We start from the raw sequence: 21,044 nt of genomic DNA on the forward strand, positions 1-21,044 counted from the left end.
CAGCTATTGTGAGGGAACAGTTGGCCTCAGGCACATTAAGATGAGGTGGCCCAGAATACTCCGGCACAAATGGAAAACCACATCAATGACACAGTCTGAGGACATTTGCTTCACATACCAACGAAACAAATCTAATGTGAAAAACATTTGATGTGGACCACGAAATGACCAAGGTGTGGCACGTACGTCATCTCTGGCCTTCAATAAAGAACGTAACTGTCATTAAATAGAGCCAGCCTTTAACTCTGACTACACAAGAATTTAAAGAATGTAAGGATGTGCTCAAGAAGACAACAAAGAACAATGTAGCAAGGAAAAGTTTCAAAGTTAGACTAAATTTTTACAAGTTTGATGCTAGTGAATAGCAGTTTAATGCGTTACCAGAGAGTGATCCTAAGCCTTAGTTAATTAAACCCTTGGGAATTGCACGACCTAACCTAACTTCCTAAGTGGCCCAATCAGTATTTCCAAGATAAGCATGTATATAGCCTTTTGCTAATAAAACCTCGAGGCAAGTGTTTTTAACAAAAAATTTATTACCAAAATACAATATTAAAGTCAATACATGACAAACTCCTATAAAGCAAAATAAATTATTCTAACATTGTACAGTATTTCCAAAGGTAGTTGAAGCCCGGCAGCCCTCGCCTCATGGTAAGCAGGTGAGCTGTTCTGCCAAGAACACAACCCTGGGATTTCAGGCGTTAAGGCATGCAGCTCGCTGTGCAGGATAATTTTACAAAATGCAAATCATCCTATTTTTATCAGGATACAGTCTTTAACTATAGTCTTTCCATGTCAGTGTTCCAGAAATGTTCAGACTTTGGCTATAGAAGCAAATACCATTAGTGTTACACAATACTTATTTCTTAAAAAAATACATGTATTCATGTTCTTGAATAGCAAACTCAAATTTCTATTAAATATATTTTATAGAATATTACTTAGAGCACCTTGCTGTACAATAAAAAAAGGTTAAATAAGTGTCTATGAAAACTAAAAATATACTGACTCTCAAGAGGGAAGTCTGCTTGTCTTTGACAAGCCAAGCCAAGCACATTGCAGGAGATACAATGTAAACGGGTGCCCTCCACCTGCTTGGTGAGGAAAGACAAATAACGAGGCTACCTGAACAGGGTGAGACCCGGAAGAGGCTGCCTAAGTATCGCTTCCGTGCACTGCCTCCAGACCGCCTGGAGTGTCAGCACAGCCCTGTGGAGCCTGGCCAGCCGTGCTCTGAATTACTAGAGAGGGAGAAAATGACAGAGCCCGGAAAAGTGTTACTAATAATGGTCACGATGCATCGTCTTCCCCTCCCCACGTTTGCCTTATCTAGTAAGTTTCTTTGAAAAATGATGTTAATATCAACTCTCAGAATTGTAAAGTGTTCAGAGTGGAAAACAAATACTGTAGGCTCTGTATGGCAAAAGGTCAGTGCCAGTAAACAAAACATTTGCAGAAAGGAAATTCCTGCTGGTTATTTTAATACCTCTCTCTTCCTCAATTACCACTGCATGTTTACTCTTCATTATTTACTTTTAGAAATACTCAGTTGTTCTTGGGGAAGATACTTATGGCTGGCCACAACATGGTAATGAGAAGGTACAGAACATCCTTGGTGTGTGGTTACCTACAGGCCAGGAGTTTTTTAAAGGATATTCTAGGAAAGATGAACTTTTAAAGACTGAACTTCTGGGTTAGTTTTTATCCCATGAGCTAGAGAAATTTTAAATCCATGATTCCAAATGATAAATTTAAGCAACTATCAATGGAAGTGGTTTAAGAAAATGAAGAAAGGTAATTTAAAAATGCACTGTTGAAAATAACCATTTTTTTTTGGTTACTAGTATTTTCCAAATGATTATGTAAAATTAAAGCCAAGGAAAATGTATAAAACAAATTCTTCTAAGGTTGTTAATTTTCAGAATCTCAGCTTTTTGTAAAGAAATACTGAGCCATAGCTACAAGTAATGGAGGAGTGGACTGAGTGGTAACAATATAAGTGATAATAATGGAATCATTTAAAATATTTTATTTGAATTTGAAATAAAATTGTTTTAATTCTGAAAACAAGAGAAAATGAATATAAATCCACATGCAGTGGACTTGGAGAATATAATTTACTATACATAAATTCATTTTATCTTTGTAAAATTCACATATCAGAAATGGAATAACTTTCACAAATAACTTATAGTTACCTAAATTAAAGAGCTGCAAAGCTACGATCAATTCTGTTTGAATCGATCATCATGAAAATGAAATTAAAAAAACAAATCTATGTTTCCAGATGCTTGGCCCCACTTAGTTCCTAATGCTATCTTAAAAAATGTTAATTTATTCAATTTACACCTGGACTTGGGGAATAAAATTCTTTCCTAAAATGTGTCTACAGAGTATCACATTCAAAAACTGTCTCCCCTATTTCCCAAGTTCCTCAGCACCAGGGCAGGGAGCCGGTTCGGGAAGAGCACCATGAGGCGGGCTCGCAAGGAACCACCTCCGACTGTGGGCACAGTTTACTTCAACAAAACAAGACATAAAGAAATGACCCAACTACCAATGCGAAAACAAAAACTCTGTTCTCTTCACTGTTGGAAATGCATTAATACAAAATGTATAAATAATGAGAAGTCATATGTATTTGATGGTGCGTTTTAAAGCAAAAGCACGTCAGCTGGCTTCCCATGTGTCCTATCGCACGCTGACAAGAGGAATTTCCTAGAGAGAAGAAACCCTGTAGACTTGCCAAATGTTACTAAAAATTTTATAAACAACCTGAATTTTCACATTTTAACCATATTTCGTTACAACTCCTATGCTAAGTGTAACTAAATCAATAAACTATAGGAAAGTAAAATCTCAAAGACCTCTTTTTAAGGGGATTCTGGATCTCACTCTTCTTCCCTCAAATGATTTTTATTTAAGAGATCAAACAATTTCCAAAGTCTGATGATCAAATACAAATTTGTGTACTTTGTTGCTTTAATAGTCTTTCAGATAAAAGCTCAGTTTGGTTCAGAAGAGGGTGGAAGGCCTGTGTAACCACCAAGACTGTGTGACCTGTCAGACACTGAAGACGCGCTGGGGAGTGACTGTCCTGTGCTGAGACACAGGTCTAGGGACCCTGAGGTCTGGCTGAGTCTGGTGGGCTCACCTCTCTCTTCCTGTGCCCAGGTTTATAGGAAACCCCCTGTAAACCTAAGACAGTGATTTACTCTTTAAATGCCTATTTACAATCTAGATGTGGATTCAAGTCTCTTTCCTTTCTTTCCCTTTTTTTTTTTTTAAGGAGTAAAGCAACATATCTGAGACTATTTGATTACTTCCTATCAGTTGGAGGAAGATTCAGGTAGATTACTTTGAAGCCCTCCCTGCTGACAGCAGCCTCCCACTGCCCACAGGAGGCCTGTCATTCCAGAGCTGCTGTCAGACTGCGAAGGAAGAAAGCCAAGCTCTGCTGAAAACTGACACTTTTATAACAATGAGTTTTAGAACAGTTCCTGAAAAACCCTTTCTTAGCTCTTGTGCTTGCATTTCTACACTGTAGTAAGCTTTTCATAATAAATACACCCAACACTAACAAGAGGTAACAGAGGGTTAAAACAGGGTTACATCTTTGCTTGCTCTCTGACCCATTTCCCCTCTCTCAGAATATTTAAATATTATTGCCGCGGATCCATCTGGTTCCAAAGTCACACCCGCCATTTCCTTATAAACCATCCCACTTCTCCTCTGTGTCTGGTGAGATGCCTGGGAGGCCTCCTGCAGCATCTAACTTGAGTTCAGAGCTGTGCTGTGCTCCTTGTTCAGGATGATGTTCACAATCTCACCCTCGTGCTCCTTCATGTGATCCAACAGGTTTTCTTTGCTGGTAGATTCGAAACCACAGATACAGCAGCAGAAGAGTAAGACGCAATACTCCATACCCGGAGGGGCCACACTGGAGCTCTTTTCTAAACTACATGAGGTATTGCTTGCAGGGCTGAGTTTCTCATTCTCGGTGGGAGCCTGGGGACTTGGCTCTGAGGGTGACACCACATTATCTGAACTCCCAGTGAGAGGATCAGCTCTTTCTTCACCGCTGTTTACTAGTGTCTTTCCAGGGGATTTCCCTAGAACCCTTAAAGCCAAAGAAAAGCACCAAACCGTGAGCTGGTTAGAATGCAGGACTTGAACTTACACATAACAACAAGGGCCGGGTTGGCCCGTACCTGCCGCTCTGAGAGATCGCGTCATTGATAGCCTTGTTCACCTGCTCGTAGTTGTAGTTCTGGTCGCTTGCGTGCTTCCACATGTGCGACTTCAGGGAAGGTGGGTGGCTGCACACGTACCCGCAGAGAGAGCACCTGGAGCAGGGGACGGAAGTCACATGACCCACAGCATTTTTAACCATGATTCTGTAACAATTACTACATTCCTTCTCCTGAAGCCATATCAGACATGTATTTCACTGAATCTGTATTTAAAACCATATATATATAGAAAGAGAGCCACATTATGGGATGAAATAATGGCATTTTAAGGCATATTCTGTCAGGTTTCATTTAGATGTCACACAGTAACTGTTCCACACTCACCTGTGTCACACCTAGAACACCAGGGGAGAGAGGTAACTCATGAAACAAGTTTCAACTGGGGTGAGAGTCCGTGCCCAGGGCCTAGCACTCCTGTCATGACCAGCTTAGCTCGGGCCGGAACCAGAGAATAGGCAGCTCTGCGACAGTGGGACAAGCTTCTCTACGTAAGCAGTTTATTCTTGAGAAGCAAAGTTTACGTAAGATTAATGATTTCTACTTATCAGCCCACCTCCATCAACTGAGAATGCTGAAACGTATTAGAATTAGCCTCTGTGAAAAACCAAGTAACAAAATTAAATTACTTTGTTCTATACGTGACAGATTAACTTCCAAAAACAGAATCTTTCATAGGGCATTTTATTGCTTTTAAGTGTTTAGAATCTTCTTACTGAGTAATGACTGGAACTGCTATGACAATTCTATGAAACTAAGAGCATGGAACTGACAGACACAGGCATCTTCCTATATTCCAACCATACACGACGTCTGCCGTCCCAGGACTTAAGCTTAAAATTCATATTCTTTAACAAACTAAACAATACTACTTAACCTGTGTTCAAACAAGTGTGTGAATTTTTTAATAACTTCTACTGTTTTCTTTATTATAAAGTGTTTTTTTTTTTTTTTTAATCCTCACCTGAGGATATTTTTTCCATTGCTTTTGGGGGGCGGGGGGAGAAACACACTGATGTGAGTGAGACACACTGATTGGTTGGTTGCCTTTAGCCTACAACAGTGGTACGTGCCCTTGACTGGAACTGAACCCGGGACCTTTCAGTCTGCAGGCTGGTACTCTAACCACTGAGCCAAACCAGGCAGGGGTTCCTTATAAAGTGTTTTAACACAAGCATCAAAACCCAGTATCGTCATACTTACCTGTACGGCTTGTCCGAGTTGTGGGTTCGTCTGTGGTTTCTGACACCAACATATGTCGTACTTGTGTAATCACACACATCACATCTGTACTGTTTCTGGACTGAAGACTTATTTTCTAGACGAGGCATTTCAAAGTTTTAGTGACATTCTTTAATTAGATTAAAATGGCAGCATTTACGTTCCATTATAAATGAATGTTTACACCACACAGTATTAGTGTCTTGATCAAGCCTTTCTCATTGATCAAGTTAACAAGTTTGAACATGGCTTCGCAGGCTCTCTTATACCTGGACTATCAGCAGATATAAACTGAACATCACCTGACCTGCAGACAAAGATAAGCTGGCTTGGTTTCGACATAACCTTGTACAAAATTCTAATATAATGAACTTGATGCAGCTGCCCTGCTGACTACTAGCAGCTGAATTATTATTATTATTTTTTTAAGTATATCTTTGTTGCCTTCAGAGAGATGAAGGGGGGGAGAGAGAGAGAGAGAAATATCAATGATGAGAGATTCGTCATTGATGGGCTGCCTCCTGCACGCCCCCAACTGGGCATCGAGTCCGCAACCCAGGCATGTGCCCTGACCTGGAATCGAACTGCGATCTCCTGGATCCTAGGACAATGCTCAACCGTTGAGCCATACCTGCCGGGCTAGCAGCAGAATTAACCAGAGATCTCACAGTTAATGTGAAAGGTGTTAGTCTAATCAATATTGGATATATTGTCTTAAGGAAACAGTGATTTGCCAACAAGCTATAATTTAATACCAGAATTCAATATTATGAAGTGTGGCTATAAATTATCTATAACGAAAGGAATACAAACAGCCTAGTGCTTTTTCAGTCTGTGGGTTTCCTCTGTTTAAGACTGTCAGCTGTCAATGCAACCACCAGAGAAAATCAACTGTTTGCTATTACATGCCATGTAACATTGCACAGTAACATCCAGCACCCTGACAGGTCACGAAGACAAAGGTTATATCCAATATGAACGTGCAGCTCTGAATTCACAGGCCACTACCCAACAAGGCTGGGCAACTGAACCCGGAAAGCTTGAGACCACACAACTGAATGACGTGAGCACCTGAAAATGTGCCTAAATATGCCCAACCCTTTGTTTACTCTGTGAGCATCAAGTCCACACCATCCAAAGCCCAACTGCTCTATACTCAGAACAAAGCAAGCACAGACTTGGTATAGGGCAGAGCAGGAGAAAGATTAGGGACAGCATGCCATGGCACATGAAGGTGAAGTGCAGGTACAAAACAAACCCACACTGAAATTTTACCAAAACAAAGAAAATCCTTAAGTTAAATTTAAGCTTTCTAAAATGGAAATTTTCTTTTGGTAGTAATTACTTTCGCCAGGCAGAACAAAATGTCCTAATTTCCTGGTATAAATCTATTAAGAGACACACCAATTATGATTATAATCTAGTATTACTCTTAATTCGTACGTTAAAAATTTGGACTTGATTATAAGGGGCATCGTTCCAAATACAGTTAAGAAAAAAGTCCCTGAAGCCCGGCCAGTGTTTCAGTGGTTTGAACGTCAACCTATGAACCAGGTGGTCACAGTTCCATTCCAGGTTGGGGCACATGCCCAGTTGTGGGCTCGATCTCCAGTAGGGGGAGTGCAGGAAGCCGCAGATCAATGACTCTCATCATTGATGTTTCTGTCTCTCCCTCTCCCTTCCTCTCTCTCTAAAAATAAATTAAGAAACATATTAAAAATAAGTCCCTGAAAAATGAAGCGTGAATGTCAGATCACAGTTTTGTGTGAGTAGTACTGCAGACCAATCATAACTAATAAAAACGACAGATAAAAAGCTGCCTGCAGCACAGAATAAGATGCTGTTCTGCCTCAAGCAGCTGTTTTCCAAGGGAAAGGTACTGGGTTTCAACTCAAGACCTTGGGCTTCATCATTGCTGCCACCTAGCGCCTTGATCATAAGCAAATTATTTCCCTTCTGGGGGACTTGGTTTTCTTATCCACAAAACCTAACTACCAGAGCATCCCAGTGTGGTTCATACTCCCTCCGGTTCATACTCCCTCCACTGCACCTATAGTTTCTGATTTCCGTGTGAAGTCTCTGACCTGTCACTGTGGATTCCTTGGGGACAGGGGCCTGCCTGCTGTGTTTATAGCTGACTCCCCAGGGCTTGGCAAATTGCAGGTTTGCAATAAAAAACAACTTACTTAAATCTCACAAGGAAACACACATGAAATGCTTTGCCTGTGGCAATGTTGGAGCACCTGTCTTGGTCACTGGCTGGGCTCTTCAAAGGCACTGACACCGCCTTCACTGTACTCCCAGCACGTGGCACAGGGTCCAGCTCAGGATGGTGCTCCTGCCTTGGGCAGAATGTGTGTCCCAAGTACCATGACCCTGTGCCTCTGAGCTGAAAACATGCCCTGAGGTACCTGTGCTGTTGTAACAGGTAGAGACTGGGGCCACAGGGGCACTACTCTTCTTTAATTAGATTACTAAACGGTTAAAAAAATTTTAGTAAATGTAAATGACTAATTTTCATCTTCATCTTGTTCTGTGGCTTGACAGATTTTGAAAGATATAACACTGAGTGAATAAAGCACCAGTGTAGGTTTAAGCACCCAGGAGGTCGTCTGTTATCTGAACCATCACTCTATGATGACAAGAGACCAGAGAGGGAGCTGGGTGGGCAAGACATGGCCTGCATGTAAAATCCACACTCAACCGCAGGTGGCTGCAAAATGGAATATGATGGAAACACTAACGTAGAGCTCGCTATAAAATAGTGAATGGGTTACTTTAATTTTGAGCTCACATGTTAATCTTTTTATTAAAATTGTGCATCTTAATTTGTTAACCCATTTGGACAGTGTTAGATTATTGCTTTGAAGACGGTGCAGAAAGGACGTATTCCAGTTGTGCTCACCGCAGGTGGTGCTGCTGAGTAGGACTGACTTTATCCGGTCATTAGGGATTCACGGTCCAAAGATATCAAATGTTTTAATGCCTCCTTTACAGGAATGTGGAGCATAATGAATTAAAAGTAAGAGGAGCATTTAGGGCTATTCTGCAGAAAGGAAACAAACTGTTTTAGCTGAGCCGTCTCTGCAGAGGCAGATGCTCTGTCATAAACTCCTTTTGTCTGGGTGGCATTTGCAGGGATGACATCTGCTTGACAGGGGATTTGATGTTAAAGTGGTGTCAGAGCAGTTCTTCCAGAAACATTCCAGAGTTGGTTATGTGTTCTGGGGTATAACTTAATGAACATTACAATAAAACATTTTACTCTGCAGTTGTTTCTAACTTTAATTCTTAGGAAATCTAAGAAGGAAAGTCACCCCAATAATATTTTATTTCCCATAAACACTATGCACCACACTCGAGACACTTAGGAGTTTATCAATTTAAGTGAGCTGATTCAGGGGAGTACAGCTCAGCACATGCTACCCAATTCTCTGGAGATGGCACCCGCCTTTTCATGGAACTCTAATTAAATCTTTTGATTCTAGTATTCCTATTAGCTGAAACTTGGCTGACTGGTACCTTTCTTGTACATAAAACGACCTGGTGGTGATGTTTTTAAGAGTACGGATGATATCTGGCAGTCAAACTTGGTTATGGCAAGTTCAAAGCAGGGCCTCAGAGTCTGAGGTGGGGGCCTGGGCTGGGGTTGGGGGACAGGCTGTTTCTACCCAAGGCTTTCCTGGTTCACAGGCATGTCACCTAAGGGCTATGCTGCCCTTGGCTCTTACAGGACAGTAAAAATGTCAATGTCTTATCTACCTACAAAGAGAAGCTATGTCTTTACCAACAGTACTTCACTTAGGACCCAGAGCTTCCCAGGGAACAGAGATCAGAGCCACTGATGCCCACAGTATGAAACAGAGGAGGACAGATGCAGCTTTAGTCCTGAAAACAACCCACTGGACAGAGAACAAAGGGCACTTTTTGCTTGGAATGCAAGTCACTGCAGCCGTGTAGGGAATGCACACGTACCTTCCTGGGCACACTTCGCCTCAGCCATGTCCCTGGAAACTCTTGGCTCTGCAGAAGCGGCTACCGACAAGGTATCTGGAAGACTGTGTTGCTCTCTCTCATGGTTCCTCAGCTGACTCTAAAAATTGAGAGAAATTAACAGCACTTTCCAATGAATACACTTGCAGTTACAGGAGGCTATGGAAGGAGTCACTGCTTTCATGGCCTGGAACCTAGAACATGTCACCAGTATTTCAAAAGCAAATGTGTTAGAGAATTAAAAATGGTGGTGGATTGAGTGGAAGCCACACTGACACTCTCCCCAACCAAACTGGAATTACAACTAAAATATAGAAAAACCACCCTAAATAATCAACTGCAACTGAAGACGAGCTGGAGAGCACCCTCAAAACCAAGGAGGAAAAGGGGGACCGCATAGAGACGAGTAGGAAGTGGAGAGGCTCAAAGAGGGCTGGCTGGGCACCCACAGGCAGCAGCTGAAGGCCTGGAGGGAGATCTCAGCTGTGGGGGGTTCCCACTGAGGACTCTGGAGCCTAAACCCCGGGCTGGGCTCCCCAGCCCAGAGCACCAGAACTGAGACAGGTGCCCACATAACATCTGGCTCTGAAAAGCATCCAGGTTTGTCTGCCAGGGAGAGAATGCCTAGAAATGCAGGCCCCCTCTTAAAAAGCCAACACACACAGTTTTGTGTGCAGCCACTCACCTTGGGCTCCAGCAGAGGGAGGGCAGAGTGGACTGGAGCTGTGTGGGGAGGATCCAGGGCCATGGGCTCTGGAGACAGAGCTCAGAGGGCACCCCTCTGGATTCCTGTGCCGAGTCATTTCACCCATACTGCAGAGGATATCTTTCACAGGCAGACATTTACCTTCCAAGTAGCTTCTGCCTGAGGGGGAAGCAACTGCCCCACCCTGTGGTTTCCACAGCCTGAGGTTCATTAGAGAATCAGGTTAATCAGCCTGTAGGCAGAGGCAGACTTCAGAGTGCTTTGAATCTTTGCCTGATCTGCTTCTGGACCCGAGCCTTGGAAAAACAGACTTTGGTGTGCATACTGGTCCTGTCCAAATGCATCTAACCCCAAGAGAGGGGACCTTAAGACGTGGGTTGTTGATAACTCCCAACAGGGTACTCAAGGCCAGTCACAAACAGCGTCTGACATTGGCCTGCACCAGAGACCCTCCAAAAAGACTGAGAGTCCTAGCAGATCTACCTAATACATAGAAACAAACCCAAACAGGCAGCCAAAATGGGGAGACAAAAAGACAAGCCCCAAATGAAAGAACAAGAGAAGTCTCCAGTAAAGGAGCTAAATGAAATGAAGATAAGCAATATATCGGATATAGAGTTCAGAATACTGATTGTAAAGATGCTCAGCAGAGCCTGAAAAAAGACAAGGAAACTATGAAAAATGACCAGTCAGAAATTAAGAATGACATAGCAGAAATAAAGAATACATTGGAAGAAATAAGCAGCAGATAAGAGGAAGATGAGAATCGGATCAGTGAATGAGAAGACAGGGTAAAAAGAAATCACTCAATCAGAGACCCAAAAAGAAAAAACAATTGAAAAACAGGAGGACAGTCTAAGGGAGCTGTGGGACAACATGAAAGGTAACAATATTTGCATCATCGGAGTGCCAGAGGAGGTCCAAAGTAAGCAAGATTAGAGAACCTGTTTGAAGAAATAATGGCAGAAAACTCCCCTAACCTGGTCAAGGAAAAGGTCACACAAGTCCAGGAGGCACAGAGTCCCAAGCAAGAAGAATCCAAAGAGGCCCACACCCAGACACATCATAATTAAAATGCCAAAAGTTCAAGACAAAGAGAGAATCTTAAAGGCAGCAAGAGAAAAGCAATCTGGTACCTACAAAGGAGCTCCCCTCCCACAAGGCTGTCAGCTGACTTCTCATCAGAAACTCTACAGGCCAGAAGGGAGTGGCATGAAGTATTCAAGGTAACGCAAAACAAGGATCTGAAACCAAGACTACTCTATCCAGCAAGACTATCGTTCAAAATAGATGGTGAAATCAAGAGCTTCCCAGACAAAACAAGGCTAAAGGAGTTTATCACCACCAACTTAGCATTGAGGGAAATATTAAAGGGACTGCTGTAATAATAAGAAGAAACAGAGAAATATAGGCATAAAGAACTAAAATGGCAATAAATAAGGACCTATCAATAATAAACTTAAGGACTTTAAGGGAGAGATCAACAGCAATACAGTCATAGTTGTGGACTTTAACACCTCACTGACTTCAATGGATAGATCTTCCAGACAAAAAGTCAACAAGGAAACAGTGACTCTAAATGGCACACTAGATGAGATGGATTTAATTGATACTTATAGAACATTTCACCCCAAAGCTGCAGGATATACATTTCTCTCAAGTGCACATGGGTCATTCTCGAAGACAGACCACACTAGGACACAAAACAAGTCTCCACAAGTTCAGGAAGACTGAAATCAAATCAAGCATCTCAGATCACAATGGCATGAAATTAGAAATCAACTACAGTAAAAACACTCAAAAACATTCAAACACAAGGAGGCTAAATAGCATGTTATTAAACAAGGAATGGGTTGCCAAAGAGATCAAGAAAGAAATAAAAAAACTTCCTGGAAACAAATGAAAATGAACACACAACAACCCAAAATCTATGGGACACAGCGAAAGCAGTCCTGAGAGGGAACTTCATAACGCCACAGGCCTCCCTCCAAAAGCAAGAAAATTTTTTAGTAAACTAACCCTACAACCTGAAGAATTAGAAAGCTCCCCTGTGAAGCCATCTGGACCAGGGCTTTGTTTGCTGGGAGTTTTTTTATTGCTGCTTCAATTTCATCAGTTGTTATTGGTCTATTCAGGTTTTCTGATTGTTCCTGATTCAGTTTCACATAATCTCACTCATGCGGACTCTAATGAACAAAATAGACTGAGGAACAAAATAGATGCAGAGACATAGGAGCATCGAATAGACTGAGGGATCTCAAAGGGAAGGTGGGGGTGGGGAAGTGGATGGGGAGAGATTAACCAAAAAACTTGTATGCTCATATGCATAACCCATGCTACAGAAAATAGTGTGGCAAAGGCCTGGGGAACAAGGTAGATGCGGGCTGGAGGCGATCAATGGGGAAAAGAAAGGGGGAATATCTGTAATACTTTCAACAATAAAGATAAATTTAAAAAAATAATAATAAAAGAATAGGAACTTATGGAGGAAGAGGCAACAATAATTAAAATTTCAAAACTTAAAAAAAAAAGCAAATGTGCTAAAGGATTATCTAACGCCTTTGACATTATGGAACAAATACCCCAGGGGAATCATCATAAGGGCGTTTTCTCCAGGTTCTTGAGAGTGTCGTTGTGGTGTGGGTCTATGTGTGGCGTGTACACGCACACCACCACAAACAGGCCCAGAGGAGGGGCGGGCAGAGGGCTCACAGAGCTCAGCGCTTTCACAGAAATAAATCCCACCAGCCACTTCTGGCCTCAAGGATGCCCTCTTCCTCCAGCTGTACCCCAAGATCAAGAGCACAGTCGCCACAGCAACTCCAGGGATTCGGTGGAGCCCACCTGAACGCCTTCCTCGTCTAGTAGCTGAGGCCACTCCAGATCCCAGGAGGGCGGTTTGAGTGGAGTTGAATCTCACTCAAAGGCCTTTTTTTCCTAATTACCGTCTTATTACTAGCCAGACCCCAACTCTGGGTAACCTGAGAGAAAAAGTCCACATCCTCGTTTCCCAGTTAGCTCTTTAGGATATTGGGAAACCATTTTTTTCTAAACAGTCAACTGGCACATTGAACAAAAATAGTTCTAAATCAATGACCCAGCGAATGCAAGTTTCCTTCACAAAGAAGGTATTTCATGCTGGTTGCTGGTTTCAAGATCGCACACAAGGTGAAACTCATGTAGTCAAACTGACTCTTGAAGTCCCTTCAACTGCCCCTAAAGCTAACATGTGGCTCTATTTCCACTACACTGTCCCTCATTCAGCTCATTTTACCTTCTGCAGTGAAATGAGTCACTGTGGGTTGGCTGTGTATCACCTGTAGTGAATGACTTGCATTTTGGGACCATGGATGATGAAACACTGCTACTTTTTGTGTTGCTGATGTAGGGTTAAATTTGTGTGCTCACATGTGTACATATGCTGTCTTCTGTTGCAAATTCCCTTGCACTTTAAAATGCACACATTTTGCAGATACACTAAAACACTAAAGCAAGGACAGAGGCTGCCAGGGAGGTGGCAGGCAGGGAGAGTCCTACCCCAGAAGTCTCCACTGACCCAGATATCAGTCCCAACAGTGATGTTAATTAGCTGGGATCCTCTGGGCCAACTTCCAAACCTTTTTGGGCAGTATCCTGATCTACCAAATGTGGTGTGGACTGTACCTACCAAGTCTGCCCCTGCTTTGAGGTTCTGAGGTTCCCTGGAGAGCTTAGAGCCAGTGCGTACCTTGTAATGGAAAGCCTCAGTGCAGTGTTTGCACTGGTACAGCCGGGCCTTGCAGTGGTGGATCATGTGGCTCTCCAGCTCTTTGCTGCAGTCAGCCACGTGCTCACAGATTGGACACTGGTAGGGCTGCCTCTGCCGATGGACCCGCAAGTGCTGCTTGATGTAGCCCTTGTTTCCGCTCGCGTAGTGGCAGAGGCGGCAGCGATAGGGCCGCTCTGCATTTGGGATATACTCCACCACGCTGCCGCCCGACAGGCTGGCCTCGCCGCTGGGCTGGCACTGCGCATTGTCCTGCAGCTCCTTTAAGATGTCCTCGTCTGAAGCATTTTGGTCCGTCCTTTCCCTCAGCTTTTCAATGACAGTGAGTAAGGACACGCTGATGCCTGTCTTTACCTGCCCGTCGGACAATTCCTGCCTGCCCTCTGGGAGCGTCACCAAGGGGTAGTTGCTTTGGTTAAAACTAGTTAATCCATTTGAAGAGTTTTTAAGTGGTGACATCATTTTAGAATACGCTGCCAATGTGCTATCTACCTGCCTCTGTCCAGTATCTGGGTCTAAGAGGTTGACATTCCCATAGTGCCCGAGGCTGGCTCTTGTGAGCTCCACAGCCCTGATCGGCATTGTGACCAGGGCTTCTGCCGCCAGGGAGTGCAGTCTAAGGGACTCAGAATTAGTCCTCCTGCGGCCAGGGGGGGCGTTCTCATCAGGGGCCAGTCCCTGATGGGTTAACTCGCTATCCTTCTTCTCTGGGTTGCTCCAGCCTATGATCAGCCCCCCGATATCAACAGTACACTGATCAGCACGATATACTTCACCCCTCCCTTCACACTCTGTCTGGGCTTCTGTCGGGCTCAGGCTGTTCTCCTCTTCAATTTCAGCATTCACGAGGAAAGGTTTCTGTGACACAGTTTCTTCAGCACTTGGCAAACGCTCCACTATCACGTTAACATGACCTTTTTTATTGGGGCTACTGCTGATGATCTTCTGTGCAGATGAAAGGAGGCTGTCAGTCATCAGACTCTCCTCCGCATCAGAAATCACCTCGAGCATGTCCTCCTCGTTAGGGCCGAGGGTCACTGACTGACGGACACCAACACCCCCCTCCGCACCCTGCTGTAAGGCAGATGCAGAGGATAATGGTTCTGAGCTGCAAATCTGCACCTGTACTGACGGCCCGTTGTGGATACTCAGTTCGTTCTCCCCAATGGCGATGACCACGGCATCAACCCCGCCAGGAGCAGTAGCCACTGAGGAATCCAGCAAGCCCAGGGGCTCATTCTCATTTTCAAATATTGGGTAGGAGCAGTCCACCTCCCCGGCATGTTTCCAAGCATGTGTTTTCAACATTCTCTGCTGCCCGCACGTGTAGCTACAAAATAAGCACCGATACATGCCGTACTGCTCGTAGGCGTACCACTTCCTCCTCCCCATGTCTGCCTCGGCTGCGGTGGGGACAGCATGTGTCTGTGGACTGCTCACACTAACAGGGAGGTCAGGTGTGGCTTCATTCTTCCTTTCTGTAGGCCTCAGACACACAGAGCTGGAGGGGCTTGTGCACTGCTGGGCTCTGGGTTGAATGTGACTGTTGGCATCATTTCCATGGTCATTTACCACATGAGCTTCCAGCTCCTCTTGGCTTTTAGACGTAATGTGGCACTCTGAGCACATCAGTATCACTTCATTCTGCTGGCCATGCTGCTTGATATGGTCTTTTAACACTGAAAAAGATGATGACAGAAACTTGCAAAGACTACACTGGTAAGACATAGCCTTCCCATCATTCTGGGCAAGAGAGTTCGGGCTAAATGGCGTTTGTGACAGCTCAGCCCTTCTAATACCAGCAGCAGGCGGCTGGGCTACCTTAGCTGGGACCTCACAGTGTTCTTGGGTTTCAGGAGAGTGTGTCCCTGCACTTGAACGTGAGCGTTTCTTCCCAATTAAAAGACATTTTTGTGACTTTTCATGTTCCACTATCTTGCTTAACTTCTGGATAACATGGATTAATGGATCTGTTTTAGCTGTACTTTGTTCATCAACTTCCAGTGAAGAACTGATGACAGTTTCGGCTGTCAATATTGCTTCCTGTTCCCCAATATCTGGCACCAACATGGCGACGCTGCTGCTCTCTTCCATATCTGGAAAGGGTGACAGACAACAGAGAGATGCCAGGTCACAGGATAGTAACAGTGTGCAGTTCAGGAAACCAACCAGTCTCAAGAGTGTATGCTGACCTAAGTCTCTTCAACTGGGAGCTCTGCATTAGTGAACTGGCTACCTGTCAAGAGATATAAATTGTTCAGAATTTCTCTCTGGGACACTAGCTCCTGTCAGGAATGAAGATGGAGAGCTCTCCACCCTTCTTTCTCTGGAAAAAGTCTAACAATCTGCACCTCCTTTTTCCTTCACTTCCTTTCCCCCACACATCTAGCTGGACCAAATCAGTACCCCTCTTCTGCACAACTGCTTGAAAGAACACAGCCATTCCCAGGGCAAGCTGAACCACCTAAGTTACTATGAATTACCATCCCTAGAGCCAGTACATGACTGATGCAACTTCTTACACCAAATATAATTGTAGTTTTTTCCTCTGCAAATCTTTGGAATTATGCAAATATAGTAATTAACTTATTGGAAAGGGTACAGTGAACTTTGAGAAGTACAATGCAGATGAAACTAAAAAAAAAAAAAAAAAAAAAAAAAGCAATGATCCAGTTCCTTCTTTTACTTCCTTTATCTTCCCAAAGATAAACCACAAAGTACGCTGTGGGTTTTCCCAGAGGTCATATTAGTGGTCAACTATCACTCATGCAAGTACTTTTTTTCCTGAAAGGGAAAGGGGCATCGAAGACGGAAACAATTCACATCCTAGTTGTGCTTCACGTCTACATACACACGAGTCCTTAGAAAGTGTTATCTGTAGGTCCCAGCATTGTGTTACGGCCAAGGAAGTCACTCAACAGAAAATACAATCTCTTTCAGTCCTATCTTAAAAACTCTATTTCCTGACAGTACTTTCATTTCAAACACTACCTTTGGCTTAAGTTAAGATTATTTATTGACTTGAATCACATTTTGAGGCTTCTGGGTTTTTTTCTAGCAACAAGTTTCCCCCTCGCACATTTTAGGTGCATTCTGGAATCTTACAATATCGAATAAATGCCAGCAAAATTTTTATTGGCACTAGCTGTAGACCAAAGACCATACTATTCTTTTTTAAAAAATATGTTTTTATTGATTTCAGAGAGAGAAAGTGAGAGGGGAGAGAAAGAAACATCAATGATGAGAGGGAATCATTGATTGGCTGCCTCCTGCACACCCCCTACTAGGGATCAAGCCTGAAACTTGGGTATGTGCCCTGACTGGGAATCGAACTGTGACCTCCTGGATCACAGATCAGTGCTCAACCACTGAGCCACAACGGCTGGGCAAGACCGTTCTATTCTTAACCCCCAGTCACAGGCTCTGAATTCTTATTTCAGAAGGTGAATTGTGGCCCCTAATAGGAATGTAACCAAACTCCTGCCAGACTCCCCAGTGCTCACACGGCTCAGCATGGTCTCCATACCTACTCACAGCAGTCAGTGCTTCCCCTTATTTTCTGCTCTCTCTGGCTCACTAGCTTTCTGTCTGGCTCCAAATCAGGCAAAGGTGTAAACATTTTATTCTTGGCTTCTCTAGTACCCTTCTCCCCTTCCCTACCCACAGCACTTATAGTAGGGATGCACTCCAGCTGTGACCACAAGGACGACTACCCAGAAACCCGGGGCCAGTGGTTCTGTAGCCACTTTCTCCCCTGAACCTGAGGGTATTTCCTTCCAAAAGATGATAGATGCTCCTTGACTTATAAGTCAAAAAAAAGCACTCGGTACACTGTAGAGTCTGGGCTGTTTACCTTCACGATCTCGGCTGACTGGGAGCTGCTCTGTCCACAGAGTATCTATCATACACGTATCACCAGCCCAGGAAAAGATCAAAACTCAAAGGAGGAAAGACTAGAGGCATCAGCAAAACAGGGTTTTTCTCCTTTGCAGCTTTCACAGAAAACATTAGACCAAATGTATCAAACTGTTACAAATAAGCAAACAAATGCTGTATCCCAGACCAGAATAGTTCCACCACCTTTTCCACTGAGTCTCAAAGCTTTCCCAGACAACAGTATTCCACAGGCAAAAGGTTATAATTAACATCTTTTGCAACAAAAGAGCCAAATTAGCTGTTGTCTTTATTCCCTTGTAATTTTCTACTTGGTTTATTTATATATCTAATTAGTTCCTTTCAGGTACAGCAGTCAGTAAAATCAAGCTGAACAATTCATGTGGGCCTTGGTGGGATTGAAGAAAGGCTATAACTTTTCTGTGTATGTAAAAAGATAGTTCCATATGAACCTTTTCTTTCAAACCAAGAATTTGCTCTTTTCCAACTAGAAAAAAATTGTGCTATAGGAGTAATTGCCAATTCACCATTCTTCCAGATTACTGTAATTCTAAAATACAAAACATTTTGTTCCAGCCAAAAGAAGGCAGGGGACATAAAACTCATGGATTCCTCTCCTGGAGGAATACCAGTTAGCAGTTTGACCTTAGGCAAGTTAGTTTCTGTGGGTTTTATTTTATTTTTAATCCTCACCCAAGGATATGTTTTTTACTGATTTTAGAGCAAAAGGGAGGGAGGGAGGAACACCGATGCGAGAGAAACATCAATTGGCTGCCTCCCGTATGCGCCCCAACTGGGGACTGAACCCGAAACCTAGGTATGTGCCCTGTCCAGGAATTGAACTCACAACCTTTTTGGTGTATGGGATGATGCTCCAGCCAACTGAGCCCCCCCGCCAGAGCTGTTTCTGTAGGTTTTAGATTCCTCAGATGTAAAACAAGAGTGGAGCTGGATGAACTTTCATGTTCCTGAATTATAAACTATCTGTAAAAAATTAGATTACTGCTTACACATTATTTATAGATTTACTTTACTAATGTCAGCTATAATTTATTTGAATTAAATGTAATCACTAGCTTAATATAATTATTAATTGCTACTAAGAAAAAACTGAGTATAAATACCATAGGTATATGAATTTCACACTATAAAATTTCTTAGCTGGCATCTAAGCCTAAGGAAATATTCTAGTTTGGCAGCTACAATTAAGACATAAGGTCAAACTAAGGTTAACTAATGTTCAGATTTAACATTTATTGAGCACCTATAATGTGCCAGGCACAGTGCTGGAGACCATTAAGATGAATAAGGGGGTGTGGGGTCCTTGCCCTTGACAGTGCCTGTGCAGATTCTATACATCACTCATGTAATTCCTGGTAATATTACCCTCTTTTTTGCAGATGAGGAATCTGAGACTCACAGATATAATAAATGGTTCAAGAATTGGAATACAAGTGTATATAATTCTAAATCTATACTTCCTCAATACACCAGTCCTCTTATTTCTTAGTGAGAACAAAAGTATAAAATGGTGGTATTGAAGAAAAACAGCTGTATCAACCGCTAAGTGTGTTTGATCTCTGGGAGGGTCTAGGTGATGGTACGAATAAGGAAACATTCAGTGCCCTTTAAGTGACTTATCCAAGGCTACATGGCTGTTAAGTGGCAGAGCCAGTGTCTTTCAAATCATTTCCTGAAATTAACAGTCCCTTGGAACAACCTTCAAAATCCAGCTGTGGCCAAGACTGAAAGTATCAAACATTTCTCTTACTTGGTAGAACAAAGTAATGATTTTTGGGCAGTGAAACTTTCTCAATATTCTGTCAAAAAGAACCCAATTACTTGGTGCAAATTTACATAACTTACCTATTAAGTAGAGTTTAGGATTTGTACAAGTTAGAAACTTCTCCCATAACTGTGTATTTTATGCTTTGGCTCCGAACTTATCTAATTGACTCAAAATACTATTGGTTTTACCGATAACGCTTTCTAATGAATGAGGAACAATGAATTGTATACTGTTCTAAACGGAAACCACCACCTAAAGGCGATTCTGCAAACTTCAAACACTTCAGGGAGCAAGGTGAGCCTGGCGGGCCGGGGCGACGCGGGACGAGACGCGGTGCCCCGCCCACCCCGCCGCTCCACCCCGTCCACGTGCCCTGGCTCCCGGTTGCTTCACTGTCTAGAAAGAATCTAAGAGCTCTAAGGATGCTTATTCGTTCCACCCGGATGCAACGTTACGGTTAGGTTCACCGCCGCGGCTGCCGGTAAAGGAACCGGGCCGGGCCTTCCCCTGGATCCATGACGCGCGCGGAGCCCGGCCGCGAGCCACAGAGGGCGCGACGCACACGCGCGGAGGCGACGACCGGGCGACCGCCCGACGAGACGCGGGCTGACAGCAGCACAGCCCCGGCCGGCGGAGGTGGCTTCCGGCGGGGAGACGCCTGGCCGGCTCCTCACCCGCACGAGCCGCTCACCCGGGCGCCCCCGGGTCTCCCGAGGCGGGAGCCCCTCAGGACCCGCGAGCTCCGGGACAGGCGAGGCTGCCTGCCGCGCACTGGCTGTTCCTGCCCCTGCAGTGCTGACACTGCTGCGAGGACGCAGCCAGGCGGGCGCGGGCCTGGGCGGGCGCACGGGGACTGCAGGAGGCGGCGGCGAGGCCCGCGGGGAGGCGCACATGGCCGGCGGCGGCGGCGCCCGCAACGGCGAGGGGCGGCCCCGGGGCGCGGTACCTGCGGTCGGCGGCGGCTGCTGCTTTTCCGCGGGCCTCCAGGGGCCGACCGGGCGCCCCCGTGCCCTCGCCCTCGTCCTCTCCCGCCGAGCTCCGGGCTCAGCGCCTTCTTTCCCCCGCTTTTCCGCTCTTCACCGGATATCCAAGATGGCGGCGCGGGGCCAGTCACGTGAGACGCTGGCGGTCAGGTGACAGGGGCGGGGCACCGCCCGGGCCACGCCCACCGCTTCGAGAGGGCGAGCGGGCCGGTCCGCCGGGAAGGCGGGGCGCCGCGCAGGCCACGCCCACAGGCTCGCGGGGCGGAGCCGGCGCGGGTCCCGGCTTTTCCCACGTCGCGGCGCCTGTGCGCCGGCGCTGCCGCTGCGGAGCCTGAATTTGGTGCGGTTTTCGGTTGGGCTGGACCTCAGCGGCTGGACGCCTCCGGGCCCGCGCCTCGGGCCGGGCACGTCTGTTGGGGGCTGAGGGTCTCCCGGGGCC

At 44.7% G+C, this 21,044-nt stretch overlaps 1 protein-coding gene across 1 annotated transcript; it reads right to left on the reverse strand.

Moving 5' to 3' along the window:
* Positions 1 to 518: 518 nt before the first annotated feature.
* ZNF507 (zinc finger protein 507) lies at positions 519 to 20,625 on the reverse strand. The gene is made up of 6 exons (XM_087827195.1): positions 20,569 to 20,625; positions 13,901 to 16,035; positions 9,450 to 9,567; positions 5,457 to 5,571; positions 4,215 to 4,349; positions 519 to 4,123 (listed from the first exon to the last, which is right to left on the reverse strand). Exons 2-6 carry the CDS (start codon positions 16,031 to 16,033, stop codon positions 3,775 to 3,777), a joined length of 2,850 nt encoding a protein of 949 aa, XP_087683321.1. The 5' UTR covers positions 16,034 to 16,035; positions 20,569 to 20,625; the 3' UTR covers positions 519 to 3,774.
* Between the last annotated feature and the right edge of the window lie 419 nt (positions 20,626 to 21,044).

This window comes from Miniopterus natalensis, chromosome 18, assembly GCF_054644295.1.
Source record: "Miniopterus natalensis isolate mMinNat1 chromosome 18, mMinNat1.hap1, whole genome shotgun sequence".
Classification (NCBI taxonomy): domain Eukaryota; kingdom Metazoa; phylum Chordata; class Mammalia; order Chiroptera; family Miniopteridae; genus Miniopterus; species Miniopterus natalensis.

Bases quoted from the DNA above. Each gene is read 5' to 3' on its own strand.
- ZNF507 (XM_087827195.1), bottom strand. From the start codon at position 16,033: ATGGAAGAGAGCAGCAGCGTCGCCATGTTGGTGCCAGATATTGGGGAA. The intron at 9,568-13,900 runs GTACGCACTGGC...CTCAATTTTTAG, and splicing joins CTGAGGCTTTCCATTACAAG to AGTCAGCTGAGGAACCATGA. The intron at 4,350-5,456 runs GTAAGTATGACG...CCCCTGCTCCAG, and splicing joins AACTCGGACAAGCCGTACAG to GTGCTCTCTCTGCGGGTACG.